Source organism: Macrobrachium nipponense, chromosome 32, assembly GCF_015104395.2.
Source record: "Macrobrachium nipponense isolate FS-2020 chromosome 32, ASM1510439v2, whole genome shotgun sequence".
NCBI lineage: Eukaryota > Metazoa > Arthropoda > Malacostraca > Decapoda > Palaemonidae > Macrobrachium > Macrobrachium nipponense.
Window position 1 is genome coordinate 19,601,709 of NC_061094.1, and position 18,578 is coordinate 19,620,286.

At 38.9% G+C, this 18,578-nt stretch overlaps 1 protein-coding gene across 4 annotated transcripts in view; it reads left to right on the forward strand.

Moving 5' to 3' along the window:
• Positions 1-17,357, forward strand: part of LOC135207253 (epidermal growth factor receptor-like) — a 540,996-nt gene extending 523,639 nt beyond the window's left edge. For 2 of the 4 annotated variants that reach the window (XM_064238906.1, XM_064238907.1), the window contains 3 exons: positions 138-794; positions 3,387-3,587; positions 14,681-17,357. In XM_064238906.1, the coding sequence (XP_064094976.1) occupies positions 138-794; positions 3,387-3,587; positions 14,681-15,027 (1,205 nt within the window). In that variant the 3' untranslated portion in view covers positions 15,028-17,357. The remainder of the gene's footprint in view (positions 1-137; positions 795-3,386; positions 3,588-14,680) is intronic. The other 2 variants (XM_064238908.1, XM_064238909.1) reach the window with 1 other exon arrangement.
• Positions 17,358-18,578: the final 1,221 nt, after the last annotated feature.

An 18,578-nucleotide genomic window follows, 5' to 3' on the forward strand; every position in this document is an offset into this window, starting at 1 on the left:
GTATGTACATACTTCCCTCCTCTCTTAAAAGTAAATTTTTTTTTTACTATATTCATTTTGTAAATTGTAACATCAGAATGTGGCTTTCATTTTGTAGGATAGGAACATACCAAACATGGTTGCTTTTGCATTTTCAGGTGTAACTGTTTGGGAGATTTTAACTTATGGTGGACGACCTTATGAAGATATCTTGGCTCGTGAAGTGCCAGATCTTTTGGAAAAAGGTGAAAGACTTCCTCAGCCTTCAATCTGTACCATTGATGTTTACATGCTCATGATTCGGTGTTGGATGCTTGATGCTGAGAGTCGTCCTAGTTTCCGAGAGTTAGCAGATGAGTTTGCAAAAATGGCCCGGGATCCTGGACGATTTTTGGTAATTCCTGGAGACAGACTGATGCGCTTACCATCTTACACCCCTCAAGATGAAAAGGAACTTATTCATTCACTTTCCTCTGCCATTGAGGGTGAAGGGATAGTGATGGCAGCAGAAGAGTATTTACAACCAAAGTGTAGCAGTGCAGTAATGGGAGTGACTGGTACTACAACAACATCATCAAGTTCCACATCAGATCCCACCACACCAGTTAAAAAGTCAATGGGTGGGTTAAACAGCATTGATGCTGGTGCAGAATACATATCTGGAAGAGCTGAATCTCCACAAAACCGACACAATCTTCAGAGAGAAAGAAAATATGCTCACCTTGAATCTGGAGCAGCAGGGTCCCCGCAACGTCCAAGAGGTGACTCGCTGTCCTCTCGCTATTGCTCTGATCCGCTGAAGATGCTAGGTAAAGGTGTGTCTCTCGTGCATCGTGGCTCCACATGCTTTTCTGTATTTAGTTGCACTTTGCTCTAGTATATACACTTATGTAATTAAGATTGCAGGAACAGCTATTAGAGCTGTTAGAATGCAATGCATTAAGCATGAAATATGTCAAAACATATACTGCACCTAGCGGAATATTTCGGAAAGCAGTGAGGAATTCTTGTTGTTATTGATGGAGTTATCAGTTTCAGCTGGCATCACAAAAGTTTAGGTTATTTATGCCAAAAACATTATATTCTAAACTATAGCTTTTAAAAACTTTAAAAATCACATACAGTAACTATTTTATACATGACTGCTTGTCATGCATATCTGCCTTGTAAGCTAAACACTCACTTCTGCAAGCAATGTATTTCTTACAGACCTATATGCATAATAAAACATTCATATAAACCAGTATCGACACAATTTTTTATGATATACTTTTAAAACACAGTAACCTTACTATAAGATGTAGTATTTCAGATACCTTTGACCATTTAATAATCAATTTACCTGTTTTGACTGAAGTTCACTTAGTCCAGACCTAAGTAATGATTTTCCCAATTCTGTCTTGTGATATAATGACGAAAATCATTTCATTAATTACAAAAAATACAAATATTCTTATATTCCATTTTAAGGAGAAATTTGCTACTTGCTCTAGCCTAGGTTACTCACCAGAACACTTGTCGACAAGGTCTTGGAAAAGTAGGGGAAACATTTTTCACTAAAATTCAGTACAGTACTTTGCCAGTGTTTTTCAAAGCTAATGGTTTGTTTGCTTGCTGCTCTGAGGTAGAATCAGTTGGCCATTATTAAGGCTGCAATTTAGCAATGTAGGCTGGCCACTAGAATGTCAAATACACAGCTTATATCATGGTTCCAATTTTAAACATATCATGGTTTCAATTTTGAACAGAGCCACAATCGTTGCCTTACGTATATATGTAATTAAGCTTTGGGTCAGTGGCAGAATAATAAAATGTTGTTATCTTTCAATAAATCATTATTAGTAGCAACATTTTGCTTAGTTAATATTATTTCAACAATAACTATATACAACTGATAATCTTAAGTGCCACTTTATGAAAGATTTCTAGACCTGCCACTGCTTTGGGTACTTATAATAAAGTAGGCATTGTAACTACAGTAATAAAATTGACCTATCATTCAAATAATATTTCTTACTTTTTAGTGGTATTTTCTGTATCTCAAAACCATCTTTTACTCTGGTAATTACCTTATTCTATACAAAAAAATTATATATAGTGTTTATGAGAATTTTCTTTAATGCTTTTTTGTTTGCATGCAAGACTTGCTAGCATGTTCACCATGTTTGCTTAACATTGTACTACTTGTCTTGAGTCAGTGAAATACCAGTGGTTCTCAATTATAACAACTACAAAGATTATATGCAGTGTAGAGAACAACTTATTTTCTGGTAGTGTACAGTTATGTTATAAATCTCTGTTTCAGACTGGTACATTTTATGAATATTTTAAATAATTTTTGCAATATTATTATTTTATATTTAAACAGTTATATTTAATGCAGTCTTAAGTAATCTGAACATTTTAATTTTAGACAACTGATTTCCACAGATTTTAACTTTTGCACATTATGCTTACTTGGCACACTGTAGGCAAACTTGAGTTCTTGTAACATCCCTGTTGCCCCTAGCTGTATTTCTTTGACTTTTACTAGCCATCCATTCCTTTTTCCATCAAACTCCAATGTTCATTTTTCCTTCAATAGGAAATCAAGGCATAAAACAAGCTATAAATGTGATCCAGTGGTCTGATTAAACTATATTATGGGCCCTCAATATGCATCATAAATTGTAGCAGTTTGCTAGTCTAGTAAATTGAAACTTTATCAAAGCTGCTGTTACTCTTTTTCTCACTGCCTTCAGTGCATACTGGACTTTCCACTGCGTATACAAGGTAACAACCTCTTCTGAGGCCTATCTTACCTCTTAATAATATCACACTAATGTGATGTCTAACATTTACCTCATATATTACAGTGAGCCCCCGTATTCGCGGACTCCTGATTAGCAGATTTCTCTCTGGAACATATACTGTACCCCCATTGTTCACGGAAAATTTGCCTATTCGCAGTATATTTCTATGAGAAATATCCACAAATTCCTGGTTTTATTCATCAATTTCATTATAAAATGCACTTTTGTGATAAAACTATAAAAAAACTGGTATAAATATTTTTAGTGGGTTTTTCTTGAGTTTTAACCAACAAAATAGGCAGTTTCAAGCATTTTTCTAAGGGTTTCAAGCATTTTTCTAAGGGTTTCAAGCAATCGCAGGTTCTAGCTATTTGCAGGGGCTGGGGGTCTGGTACCCATCCCTGCGAATACAGGGGGAACACTGTATTAGTGTTGTATCATTAGTGTTAAAATTCAATTATTTCTTCTCTTATGGTACTACATACATACTTTGTTTTGTATAAGTGACCACAGTATTAGTATTTTAGTTGCTGAAGATATTTCTGTTTGGTCCTTTTGCTGTGTAAAAAAATACTGCAGATTTTACAAATATTTACTGTCTAACTTTTTATCCAGATGCTGATATAGGAGATGATGATTGTTTCAATGACTGTGGACCACCACATTCTGTCCCTGGATATGGCTGGGTTGGAGATCTGAGACTTGACCTCCCTGTTGATGAGGATGATTACCTTATGCCTTCTCCACAACCTTCTGGTTTGGCTACAATGGGCCCATCTCACCAACATTACATGGATCTTACAGCTGACTTATCAGGTTAGTTACTTTATCATTTCAGTAACTCATTTTGAAGTATTATCACCAAGTTGAATTTCTTGTCTTGCATAGCTAGTCACACTGTAGTAAACATACGGTTGGCCTTTTTATTTGCATTTGATAGTTTCCCAGGCCCATTTCAAATTATCCAAAGGCCTTCTACAAACACCAATATTGTTAAAAAAAAATAGCAAATACTTAGCATGCAAGGCATTCAAATTACTGTTAAGTATGTAAATTACTGTAGTAATGACTTCAGCCTCACCTGGTTTTATTTTAGTAATGTAAAACTTTTAAGTAAGTTGAATACAGCAGTATTGAAACTTTAGTTTCTAAATGAAGCCCTTTTTTTTTAATAATTAAGAAAGGAAATTGCTTTTATTCTTCTCTATTGAATCCCATGATTTCTATGGTATAAATCATAAAATATTGTTACTGATACTGCTAATAATTTTTCCAAGTGTTTTATGGCTACAAATGTTAGGAGAGGGTGGAAAATAAGATGAAAAATAATACGAACGGAGTACAATACAAGGAATGAAAGAGGTTGAAGGGACACTCCATAGAACCTTAAGTAATCCCTACAGTTCCCTGCATGAGGTGCAGTGATGGCACTATCCCCCAATGGGACATCCATTTGTGATTGGCCCAGATGTTACTTGCCTGCGAACTTGTGTTCCCTTTTCTTTTGGGCAGCATTCTTGGTTCTCCAAAGTTATCTTAGTCAGAGTACAAACACACATCTCTTGCTGGGTGTTCCCTACCAGTCTTGCATCCTTGCTCCAGACTGTATAGGAGTTACAGGAGTTATTGTTTCTCTGCTCTAACCTCATTTGAAACATAGCACTTTCAGTTGGAGATTCAACATGCCAGTCAGTTGAGAGACTTCTTCCCTCTGAAAGGAAGATTCTTTGGGTGTCTGTAGGAACAAATATTAGATTTTATCTGAATTTTCCATGTTCTAAGAAATACAAACCAGAGCCTTCATTATAATCACACTAACTCAACTACCCCATGTATTCCAAGATGCCTAAGGAAAAATTGCTGACTTACAGAGGTAAGGGGAGGGGAAGGGGCACTGAACCTGCTCACCAGCCTACCACCAATTAACCACCTTGTTACCTAGTTTTGACAACCATTTACAGAGTGCATTGAGGAATATTCCTAAAAGACTAGTTTTCATACCTAGAAAAAACAAATTTCTGTTGAAATTTCATGTTTATTCTTATTTTTTGGCTACATGTTACACTTACTGTTAAACATGATTCAAAATTATTGCAAATGTTTAACCTGCTCCCGGCCCAACTTTCATCAGTGTAACCCTTAGGCAAGATGTTGTTCTGTCCAGTGGAAGCCCATGCATTTACACTCATTGAGGAACCACCACAGGTCTTAAGGAGTAAGTATCCCATGGCCTGTGGGGAATGTTTCGCAGGTAAAATTTTGGAGGGGAAGGGAATTTGCTACCTGTACCATTAAGAAGTTCCTCTTCAATGCTAGGAACAGGGCAGTGACCCAGGGTATAGAGCCAAATGACTCATATGCCCACTTGATGACCTTGCAAAGTCAGAATGAGATGGTGTTCTTGAAGTACAAAGAATTCCATATAGTACTGGTGATACCTAAGCTGATGGGGCTGCCAAAGCAATGTGGTTGCAGGAGTAGTTCTCTCAATGCCTCGACAAGAAGCAGCAGCAGAAAGGGATACCCCTTGACTTGCGGTCAAAATGGTAGCCACCAGTCACTCTGAAACTGGGAGTGACCTGCACACAGTGGATCATTCAGATCAGTGGAAAAAGCATTACACATGGGATGGCATCTTCCAACACAGCCTTGGGACAAGTGAGAACACCAGGAGGTCCCTGTTTAGCCATGTGGCAAACAAGTCAATCACCATGGTTCCCCATACCTCAAGCAGTTTTCCAGCACTTGTGAGTACACAACCTGCCCCTGGCAACTGAAATGATTGGCTAATACAGTAATCCTTCATTATCCAGATTATGTCAGATAATGACAAAGTACAGATATTGTAGAGTAAAAAAATGTGTGAAAGGTACACTCTCAACGCTTCCTCACCTTACTTTGTCAATACTGCATAACCATGAACACTATATATGCATATAAACAACAACCATCACACTTTAAACTGAAAACTTTATGCAAAAAGCAATTATCTATCTAACTTTCCCACATTTGTAACAAAATAAGCGCTATATGTAAATACAATTACGTGCATTCAAGGGCAACTTGGTACCCGTCCTCACCTTACCTTGTCAATACTGCATAGCCATACACTAAATATGCTTATAAACAATAACCATCACACTTAACATTAAAATAAAAAGTGACACTGTTTATTGAGTAAATACTTAGGTTGTCCACACCCACTCACTCTCCTGGTATTTGACTGCTTTGTTACAACAACCACCAGACCAGCATTTTAGAAAGTAAATATACATAAAAGACAAGGTTTTTATTGTAGAGATGATATTGGAAACAAACGCTTATAACTAAAACTATGCGTTATAGTTTTATTTTCCAGTAAAGTCTGACCTCTTTAAATTGGCACCCCTGGGATCAGGCCACTGCTGGACCACAGAAAATCTCAGATGTCAGAATTAACTCTTAAAAAACAAAAAAAAACAAAAACTATGTAAAGAGTCTTGCCAGCTCATTTCACATACATATTGCTGTTATCAAAAGTAGGACAAAGCTTATGAATAATCACCGTCATTCTTTAGGTTTAGTTCATTTTGGAAATTCTAGCCCACTTCATAACCATCTCCCCAGAAATCTTACACCTTCACTGCGTTGGAATTAAACCACTTTAGTAGCACTCTTGAATTCTGATCTCCTGGCACCTTTCAGTGTATTCCAGCACTTAAACTTATGGTTTTCATTTTGAGCAAAAACCTTAATAAAATAGTTTTAAGAATAATCATAATTGTAATAAAAACAGTTTTATGTACTGTATGCAATTATATTTCATTCATTATTGTCATATTATCTTATTGTAATTTATGAGCATAGTGATCAGGTCCCATTTGCATCCTGGTTAGTTTACATTCCTAAAATTGTCACCAATTGTATTTGACCAAAATTTTCACAGCCATTAGTTGCTAAATGAAACTCTTTTGGAAGATTTGTTTTTATGTAAATCAAAGCTGGTTTTTAAAATGCAACTTTATTTATAAATGTAATGCCTCTTCCAAAACATTTTGTGGCCTGCCCATTACGGTATAGTAGTTTTAGTTTCTTCAGCCACAGCTACAATTGTAAGTTTTATGACACATTTTTATAACACTTTCCTCTCCATTGCATGAAGGATGATCGAAGATTTCTTTTATTTTTATTTATGGAAATTATAATTGAAAATTAGCAAATTTTAAACATCTAACTTACCTGGTAGTTATATATATAGCTAACGTCCCTGACGTCACGGCAGAATTTCAAAACTCGCGGCAATCGCCGATTGGGTAGTCGGGTGCACCACCTATGCGCCCTCTATCCAGGTACTTAGAACCGTTCCAACTATTCCTCAGATATTCCCTGCCGCCGCATCGGTGACATCGTTAGAATTTCACTCGTTTGGCCCATGTTTTTTCACAGTTATTTGGTGAAGTACACTTTGGCTTTGGCTTTCGCTTGTTGGGTGCATGTCAATCATCTTGATAATGATGATGGATCATAATGAATGATGATGATAAGAGAATGTTTGATTTAGAATATTATTGCTTTGACTCTTGCTTATTGCATTTCCAAACATGGCTGATTCTGCTTCGAGTGTAAGAATGTGAGTGAGAGGATGTAATACTTGGTTTGCTAAAACCTCGATAGATCCTCATTCAATTTATATGAATTTAGAGGCAAGAGTGGTGAGTTGGATGATAGGAGGAAGAATGTGTCCATTTACCTGAAAATGAGTGGATGGATATTATTGCTATGTGCGAAAGCTTGAAAAGAATAAGATCAGGAGAGCGAAGAGTAGTATGTCTCGCTCTATTGATCCTGCTTCCGTAGTAATAGTTCCTATTCCCCCTACTGATACAGGTGTTGGTCCAACTTGAAAGGACATGATGGCGACCATTCAAGCCCTTGGTAAAGGTAGAATCCCTCGTAGAAACGGGGAGAAATCATGGTCGAATGTGAGAGATCTTAAAATCACAAGTTACAGTGCTAAAATCAGTGCAAGTGCAAGTGCAGTGGAGGGTGCGACCGCTCGGATCTGTCACGCTCCTAGTCCTAGACCTCTTCCAAGCTCACCAACCCCTGTGAGAAGGAATGTCAACCGACGAAGGGAGGCGAGAGGTTGTAGCTCCCGAGCGGCTGTCCCCTCGAGCGTACCTGTTGACGATCCCCAGGACGCTCACCCTCGCCATTGGAAAGGTGAGGTTAAAGTGTTTTCTTCGTCATCTGACGACGCAGTACCCAGACGGGGCTGGCGTCAGACTTCGAAATCTAGACCCCTTAAAAGACAACATCCAGTAGAGCAGGACGCCAAGCGTCAAGAACTGCCAGGTTGTAGTCATTGGAGCAGCCCGGAGGCTTCCCTTCCAGCTCCGATATTTGCTTACCAAGCCAAGACGCAAGATGTCGCACAGGCGGCCGTCGTCTTTGGTAGGAGGCAAGGAAATATCGGACGGGGGGAGGCCTTCGGTGCGGGCTGCAACTCCGGAACACTTCTCTTTCGACTCCGATGCTTGCTCTCCTACCAAACTAAGACGCAAGATGTTACACAGGCGGCCGTCGTCTTTGGTAGGAGGAAAGGAAGTATCGGACAGAGGGAGGCCTTGGGTGCGTGCTGCAACTCCTGAACGCTTCTCTTTCGACTCCGATGCTTGCTCTCCTACCAAGCTAAGACGCAAGATGTCGCACAGGCGGCCGTCGTCTTTGGTAGGAGGAAAGGAAGTATCGGACGATTGGATGCCTTCAGTTCATGCTCCAGCTCCTCCTTCGGTTTGGCATTCGTCTTCAGGACGTTCGTCTCTAGCCGAACAAGATGAAGAGAGAGATATTGATGTTGCGGCTTCCCCAGTCTGTCCCCAGCAGCAAGAAGCTCTGCAGATTTCCTTACTGCAAGATTTGCAGCAGAAGCTCTCCTCGTTAATGCAGTCTTATCAGCCTGCTACAAGCAAAGACAGCATACGTCAAAAGCTTGGACGAAAAGCTGGACGCCAGGACGTAGAGCGTCGAGGTTCTCAACACCTAGACGCCAGACGTCAACATTCTGGACACCAGGACGCCGAGCGTCAAGAGCCTGGACGCCAGGACGCCAGGCGTTGAGATTCTGGACGCCAGGACGCCAAGCGTCAAGATTCTGGACGCCAGGACGCCAGGCGTCAAGATTCTGGATGCCAGGACGCCGAGCGTTGAGAGGCTGGACGTCAGGCGTCAAGAGGCTGGACGCCAAGACGCCAGGCGTCAAGAAACTGAAAGCCAGGATGCCGATCATCAAGATTCTTGATGACAGAGCACCAAGAGTCAAGAAGCTGGACGCCAGGACGCCAGGCGTCAAGAGGCTGGACGCCAAGACACCAACAGCAGGACGCCAAATGTCAAGTTCAACACCAGGAAGCCAAGCGTCAGGATTCTCGACGCCAGGACACCGGGCATCAAGAACATTCTTTGGAAGCACCGGCGAAGCATGACATCGCTGTGTCGGTTGTGGGTCGATCGGAAGAAGGGAAGGATGACTCCCCCCCTTCTCCTTTTCGTCCGATGGAAGACTTTTCCGACAAAGAGAATCAAAGAGATCTACAGCCTTCGTCGGACTTGAAAAGACTTATTAAAGTTTTCACGGAATTTTTTCAGGAAAAATTTGTTCCAGCTGCCCCTCATTCCCCACCTTCAGAGTTCGCTCTAGGGAAGGCAACTAAGAAGTCCGACTTTACAAAGATGGTGTTATCACGCTCTTCGAAGAGAGCGTTGAAAATTATGAAGGAATGGATGGACACGAAGAGAGACCAAGGAAAGACAGCTTTCTCATTTCCTCCGGCCAGATTAGTGTCCAGATCTAGCATCTGGTATGATACTGGAGAAGCTCTCGGTCTGGGAGTTCCCGCTTCTTCCCAAGGGGACGTCTCGAGTCTTGTGGACTCTTCCCATCGAACGGCCATGCGAAAGACAAAGGTTTGTTGGTCTACCTCTGAAATGGACCACCTCCTCAAAGGGATTTTTAGAGCCTTCGAGGTATTTAATTTCTTAGACTGGACTCTGGGATCTTTGGGGAAGAAAATAGAAACCTTCAAGTCTGCTGATACGGAAGAGCTTGTTCACCTGATGTCTTGCATTGACAAAGCTCTTCGAGACAGGTCGAACGAGCTAGCGGCTCTTTTCTCTGCGGGAATCCTGAGGAAAAGGGCCCAAACGTGTTCTTTTCCTTTCGAATGGGGTCACACCCATTCAAAAAGCCGAACTGCTGTTTGCTCCCCTTTCCACACATCTTTTCCCACAAGATTTAGTGAAGGAAGTCTCCTCTGCCTTAGCCCAAAAGGCTACGCAGGATCTAATGACAAAGGCAGCAAGGAAAGTCCTACCAACAAGTTTTGGAGCACAGAAACTCAAGGAAACTACTTCTCTGCCTTGAGTTTCTCGGCCCTTTCGAGGAAGATCCCTCAGACCGATGGCTAGAAATTTGAAGAAAAGAGGCTTCAGACAAGGGCGGAACACTTAGATATAGTTTCAACGAGTTGGCGGCGTTTTTTCTCGGCAGGAATGCTTAAGAAAAGAGCCCAAATTTATTCTTTCCTTGCTTATGAGGTCTCGCCCGTTCATCGGACCTGCTTTATGCGCCTCTTTCAGCACAAGAGTTGGTGAATGAGGTCTCCTCTCCCTTAGCCCAAAGGGCCACGCAGGATTTAATATCGAGAATCCCCGATAATTGTTTTTACGATAATCGGGAACCTCGCCAAAAGCTCAAATTCCTGGAATTTCTAGCGTTTGCAAGAAGAACTGCTACTGAAGTAAGAATATCTCTCAGTAGACGACCAACCCTGGAATACAGAAGCGAACATCCAGTTTGGCTTGAACTTTCGTCTTCGGGTTTTGTTTTCACTATTGAAGCTTTCCTTAAGGGAAGACTTCTCCTTCACTCTCTTGACTAGAGAAGGAAGGGTTTAGATTTCCAATCCTTATTCTCATTCCTCGAAGGGAAAAGAATTTAGGATGGAAGTCGTTGTACAGAAACCTACAAATATACGACGTATATTACCCTCGAGACATGATTCTGTTGAGCAGTTGAATTGTCCGGGGGGTAGTCGCATACCGTAGTTAATTCTACGGTTTGTGACCGAGAGACTAATATCCTAATGGAACTGCAACTCGGGACTGTCTGCATCCCAGGAGTTACCAGTTTCGATTTTTTAAGATACTTATGGTATGGTCATGACAACACCACCTCAGTTTTTTTGTATTTACCGAAATCCGTTTCGTTTAAATATAATTGCTCGAGCATAATAGATCCCTTTTTTTAACGGTCGATTATTCTAGCCCAACGCATTCCTTCGAGGAATGGATTACCTGGCAACTCAGGAAGCGAGGGAGCAAGAACTAACTGAGTAGGGGACTGCAGAAGACAACCCAGTACCAGCTGGCTCTCCGAGATGCATGGTCGGGTTATGTCTCTCTCCCCTACAATGATTGACTACCGAACTTTTTCTCTGTCCAACAATATCGGACTTAGGTCTTAACGGGGATTCTCGCATACATGAATGACATCTTCTGCATCCCCTTGGATATTGCGAGAATTTTCAACAGATATATATTCTGGACTTTTTCATCTTTATGTTTTCCGCACAGTAACAGACGTCTTTACTAGTCTCCCGCTGCATCGCATTGCGATAATGCGGAATGTTTTCTTCAGACATCTGAGTTTGTCTTCAAAATATCTCTTATTCGGAGGGGGGCAATTGTTCATTGACAGATATATATATGGAAGACATCGCCTGCTCCCTGACCTGCCAGCTCTACTTCCATATGATCAGCCCATGAGAAGTAGTTCTTCCCTGTGTTTTTCATTACTGGAAACCGCCCCGCTTTCATTGCAACTACAACCCCTCACCTTACAGCAATGAAATAGCTGTTAGCCTTTTCAGTCCTTTGTAAGCACAGGTTCAGAACCTTGAGAATCTTTCTCTCGATTTGGCTGTGAAGACGTAGGTTGCATTCACTTTCCACCTTCATCTTCAATAGAACATAGTGTTGTTTTTCTTCTTAGCTGAGATTCTCTTCTTAGCTGAGATTCAACTACTATGAGAATATCTTGCCATTAAGGACCTTGGTCTCTAGAAGGCAATTGACTTTCACCTATTGGGCACATGAATTAAGAGAATCATCACCTCGTTAAGAGATTCACCACCTCGCCGTCCAGCATTAGTGACAAACAAATAGACCATCTTTATGGTCTCTCGGCATAACCCTTTAAAAGGCAAAGATCACGTGATTTGCTCGGATGCTTGGACAACTTGCCTCACTACCAAACGCAGTCAGTAGGCAGCTGTCAGAGCGCCCGAGTCAGTTAAGGTCTACGCTGTGGACTTAGTAGGTTGTTCCAGAACAATCATTACTTCATCCTAATTGATTGTCCCAGTACCCATACCATGGACACCCACCATGGAGTGTCGCTGTCCTATGTCCTATCCATTGCCGAGAAGAAGAATCTTCGCTGCAATGGGATAGGAGAATGAGAGACTCTTCGCTGCAGACTTTAAGAGAAGTTGTAACGTTACAAACTCGACCATTAAGCGATACATAAGCATGTTCGCAGATGTCTTCAATGACAGGAACTTAAACGTGTCTGAATATAAAGATCTCCAAGACCTTCTCAGATCCTTCGACACTACTAAGGAGAGACTACAGTCCCCTCCAGCATGGAATCTGGACGTAGTCCTGAAGTTTCTCATGAGTGATAGGTTCGAGCCTTTACAGGAAACATCATTTAAGGACCTCACCATGAAAACTCTCTTCTTAGTTATTCTAGCGACAGCGAAAAGTCAGTGAAATCCATGCCTTCAGCAAAGCTCTAGGTTTCAGACAGGGCAATGCTATCTGCTCTCTACAGCTGAGATTTCTAGCAAAGAACGAACGCCCTTCTCAGCCCTGGGCCAAATTGTTCGAGATTCTAAACCTGTCAGATCTCACAGGTAAGGAAGTAGAGAGAGTTCTTTGTCCGGTAAGGGCCCTGAGGCATTACCTGGAAAGAACGAAGCAATTGCGTGGCAATTCAGAGGGGCTTTGGTGTTCTGTCAGAAAGGCCTCTCTGCAAATGTCAAAGAGTGCGCTATCCTTTTTTTTATAAGGCATTTAATCAAGGAAGAACATTCAGCATGTAATGAAGCGGATCTCAGGCTACTGAAAAGTGAAGACTCATGAGGTTAGGGCCGTAGAAACCTATGTAGCTTTTAAACAGAATAGATCCCTTGAAAATATCCTGGATGCAACCTTTTGGAGAAGCAAATCAGTGTTTGCGTCACACTATCTGGGGCAAGTCCAAACTCTGTATGAAGACTGCTACGCGCTGGGACCGTTCGTAGCAGCTCATCCAGTAGTGGGACAAGGGACTACCCCTGAAATCCCATAACCCAATACCTTTTTTCTTACCTTGGAACTAATGAATTTTATGGTTGTTTGTGGAGACTGGACGCAGTCTCCCACAATCATTGATCCTTAGTCAGGTGGTCAACTTGTTCCTTGGTAGTGCCCGGAACAAGGGTATTGGATGAGGTCCTGTCACATAGAGGTTATGCACCGGTTTGACAGCTCCTTGAGGTCTTCAGCCCCCTGGGTGGATCGCTGGATCTCTTAAGGAAAGCAGACATAATGAGGCAGGAGATCATTAAAGTCAGCTTCCTTAAACAGGTACGAACCTGTAAGTTTGTTTATTAACTCTTATGTGAATTCCAACGATGTTGGTTGTCTCTGACCCTCCACCAAAGGTGTCAATCAGCTATATATATAACTACCAGGTAAGTTAGATGTTTAAAAATGATATTTTCATAATAAAATAAATTTTTGAACATACTTACCTGGTACGTAGTTATATATAATTTAATTCCCACCCTCCTCCCCTCTAGAGACTAGGGGCATGGAATATCTGAGGAATAGTTGGAACGGTTCTACGTACCTAGGTAGAGGGCGCACAGGTGGTGCACCTGACTACCCAATGGGCGATTGCCGCGGGTTTTGAAATTCTGCCGTTACGTTAGGGACGTTAGCTATATATATAACTACGAGGTAAGTGTTCAAAAATTTATTTTATTATGAAAATATCATTTTTTAACAAGTCAACAACTGTGATGCAACCGTTAGTAAAAGTGAATTATAGTGACTGACATCAGTAAACGGCTGTTTCTAGATTCAATTGTTTATGTCAGTAGTACTTGCTGTTGTTTTTGCCAGTATCTTGCAGTGGTTGTTATAATAATTATAAGAAATAGTAATGAATTCTTTGACAGGTCACAAGGTTGGTGAATCTAAATCATGATTTAATGAATGAAGTTTCACATTTGTTAGTCAAAAGCTAACTCATATAATATGCATTATCAGTGCTATCTACCAAAACGGGCGTAGAAAGCCTGCCTAGTGTAATCTATAGAAAATAAATCTCACACTATTTGTAATGTATATGATGAAATCATGGTTTGGGATGAAATTTTTATGACCAGATGATGCACAAATTATGATATGCTGTATATTTCTGAGTTTCACGGAATGATTTTGTTGGAAATAGCTGTGTTTGTGTATTTATGTAGTAAGCTTCAGTTCCGGAATTTTAAAAAATCCAAAACTGAAACAAGTGGTGCCACCCTCAAAGCTGCTCAAGAACTAAAGGCAGCCGATAAAAATATAATCCTTACCATGGGAGTTACCAGACCGCAGTGCTGGATTTAAGAGGTTGTACTGTACCTCCTTACTGTGAACATAAAATGTTAAATATTTTATGTTTCCGATATTAAACTGGTATAATAAATTAATCAGTTAGCATTATCTACATTAGTATAAGTTCAGGTTTTCGTTTTAAAAAAAATGATTATTCATTAATAAATTTTTTGTCTTATGTAACAGTTCAAGATACTAAAAAATTTACTTATTTACAGATGGACGTCAGTATCACGATCACTATAAAGGTAAAGGGACTAATGGAATACCTGCTGGGCCAGTTACTAACCAAGTTGTTGGTATGGACAATCCTGAATACCACATGATGAATAATCGCGCTCACATGTATGCTGGACGTCGGATCCATCCACAGCAAATGGTTGGTGTTCCAGTTCTAGAACCTGGACGTTTCAGTAACTATGGCAGCAGTAGTGGTCATAGCAGTGTTAGCAGTAATGGCATTTCACAACATCCACCACCTTTAGACACACCACATGATTACTACAATGAACTGGCGCCTCATGCAACACATTCACTTGCTTCACGTAGTGAAACAACTGTTTAAGTGCAAGTTTTCAATCATTCACTGAACCTCTTAGAACACTGTATGTCAGACTGCTAATGACATTTATAAGAGGTCACATAAAAGTGCTCAAATTTATCTTAAATTTCATAATACAGCATTCACTCAGAAGAATGCAGTACAAAAGGAATGATATTGTGTTGTGAAGTTGTGCCGTAAAAAATGCAGAAATGAAATTGGCCAGACTGGCAATACACATAAGCTGGGACCAAAGCGGACCAATTATACCTTATTGAAAGTAAGTTGTTCACTGTGAAGTTACAAACCATTTTATTAATGGTGTCTTAGCAAAGTTTCCTGTGATTAAAAATATAGAAGGACCTACAAGGGAAACGTTCTGTTCCCTTTAGAGCTTACTTAAGCTCAGTTTTTTATTCTGTGATTTTAGTTTTTATGGTGTATGTATTTTATCAAGATGTATCATCTATACTATGAGATACATTGGACAGTATTGTATGAAAACTTCCCACAAACATTGATTGTCTGGTGTTATTTCTTGTTATTAACAAAGTTTACCATTCAACAAATAGATGGGAATTTCTACTGGTATCAACAAACATGAGAGATCATAGTGTTATACTCCTGATTTATAAATAATTGTTCTTATAAATTGAAGTAACTTTCTCAGATAGGATAAATTTGTATCATACAATGTATAATACTCTGAGATTATTGTAAATTATACTCTGAGATTATTGTAAATTTATATGTTAAAACTGATCAAACAGTACATACATAGTTGCCAAGTTTAATTATGAATATAAAAGTTGAGAAAATAACTAGAAATATGGCAAAACTCACTGCAGTTACAATGACTTATTATAGTGCCAAAAGTTTTTAAAAATCTAATCAGCAACCCTTTATAAAGCAGACTGACCAGCTGTTGGCAACAGGATTGCTTTTTATTACAGCACAAATAAATCGGATGATAATATTTCTGATTTAATTAAGGAACAGGCATTCTGAAACAGCCTTGAGATGTTTGGATTTCAGTTTTTTCTTACTGTTATTTTGTAATTTCTATGTATATATACTATAAACTGTTATTCTGTAGGATGGAATATGTAATTTCAACAAGTGCTGTGTTAGAGTACAAAACATATTTACGGCAATATCACCCAGTTGTTGATGGTCAGTCTGCTCCATTGCACAAATGTTCTTGATAACTCTTTCTTGTTATTTTGTGCAATATCACGTGCATTAGGCAATTGCAATTTATGTAAAATTTAAATTAGAGGATTACATCATCTGTTAATTTTCCAATGTATTGTCTCAATTTTTGGAATATCCCAGTGAGCTATTTAATAGCATAACTTTTCCATAAAATTCTACAGTGTCCTAGTTTCCTTTTCTTAAAATCACCTGTTACATTCCTTTTTTACAAATTGGGAAATTCACAGACTACACTGAAGGTAATTTAGTCAAGAAACATTTGAGCAATATTTATAAATACCAGGACAAAAAAAAATAGTTTATGATCAGTTAGTCTTTCTACAAAAGTCAGTATTGTATATAAAATTTCAGTCATTAAAAAGTACTTTTCTGTATATTTTCTATGCTATTTCTTGTAATCTTCAGCACATACATTGTACAATATTGCATGATATAGTTGGCCAAATGCAGACATCACAAGAAGCCCATTTCTTTGTAACATGACCATCAGTGTGGAGTCTGTATATGATTTTTTAGCGTTTCCTGTGTCAGGGATGTGTAATAATCAGTTTTATTTTATATTTTATTGTTAAATAACTATGACCATGTTTTAAAATTGACACGTCATTCCACAGGGATGAATAAATTTTTATATTTACTGGGGCATTTGTCTCAAAATCATCCATTCTTTTTTGTATGATTACAGACTAAGAATGTTGAAGCCATTTTAATCAAATATTCTGTACATCATGTTGCTGTGCTGAATATTTAAAATTAACAAAATTTAACTTATGTAAATGGCTTGTAAATACTGGCTTGAAAATTGTGATAATTGAATAGCAGAATTTATTCAGTATTGTTAATAGTTTTATTTGTACTTAATGGGAATATGTACTTAATTAGTCTTACTTGCTTAACAGAAATTATATTATCATGAACTAAACAGGAAAGGTAATGTGGATGCATTCACAAAGTTTTCTTTCAGTAATACAGCATACAAAATGTTAATCACTTGTAATGTTACTGCATTAATTTGTCATGGCAGTTGTTATATGTTGCAGTAGCTATCAGAAAGTGTAAAGGTTGTGGATTGTTCAATTAACAGATAGGCAAGGAAGTGTACCTAGACCCAGGATATTCAAATATATGGTCAGTTTGAAGACACTTTTCAGTTGCCTTTAGATTTTGAGTGGAGGGATATATATACTCCAGTATAAATAACAAACAGAATACATACTACTTTTACTTTCTTGCTTACTGTAAATCTTTATTAATATAATATGGAAATGTTGGAAATGTTCTATGCTTGTTCTAAAGAGCAATTGCCAAATTTTTCTTTCAAAAGCATGATCACAAATGAGCTGAATATGAAAATAATATTGTGAAGAATATTATTTTCATATTGTTCAAATTATTGGGTACTATTTACCCTTAGAAAAAGAAACTTCTGACCTATTGGGCTAGATCATTATTTCTCTTCTTGCTATTGCATTACATCCATCATTAACTTCACAGTTAATTGCTAAAAAATAACTATGAATTAAACATTTCATCAACAAATGCAACATTGGGTTTTCATGCAATATGCAGTAGTGGCTTGGTAGCTGTGCATATGATGAAGGATATAATAGCAATATCCTTTAATAGTGTAATTCAAGCAACAAATAGAACCTGAATAAATCCTGAAGAAAAACTTGACAGTACAGAAGGCTGTGCTACTACTGACAAATTTTTTTTTTTTTTTATATGCTCTCTCATCCCTACAGTTAATATCAATATCAGTGGTATATTGTATATAAAGCATCATGCAGAGGACTGGTTGGATTGTATTTAACTTAGGTTTTAATGAAGATGTGAAGATGTCGATAACCAATTGGGCCAAGCCTTGACCTGTTACATGTTATCTCTACCACATCCCAGACAAAGTGTTCTAGTACAGTTTTCATACATAATCCATTTCAGAACTTTCCACAAAGTCTGAAACAATAATTCCAATAAGGAATAATGTAAATACAATTAATGCATTCCAGACACCCAAAATACTAACAAAAATACATTTTTGTATAGGGAATAAACAGTTTTACATACTGAAAACAATGAGAAATAAATATAAATGACTAATGAAATGAATAAATGAACATTTAACATCACTCTTACCTGTACAGAAGACACCTGTTAGCGTATGGGGGGGAGAGGGAGTAGAGGTTATTGTTTAGAAGGGGAGTCTCACTCCAGAAGGACTTTAGGTATTTGGTGTTACTTCTCTTCATTTTTTACTGGCACTATCTGAGGTTACTTCTGCTCTTTGTTTTTAACTTTTTTACTGGCACTAGGACCAATTTGAGAGTTGCTGGACCCTTGTTGCACAACAAAATTTGCCT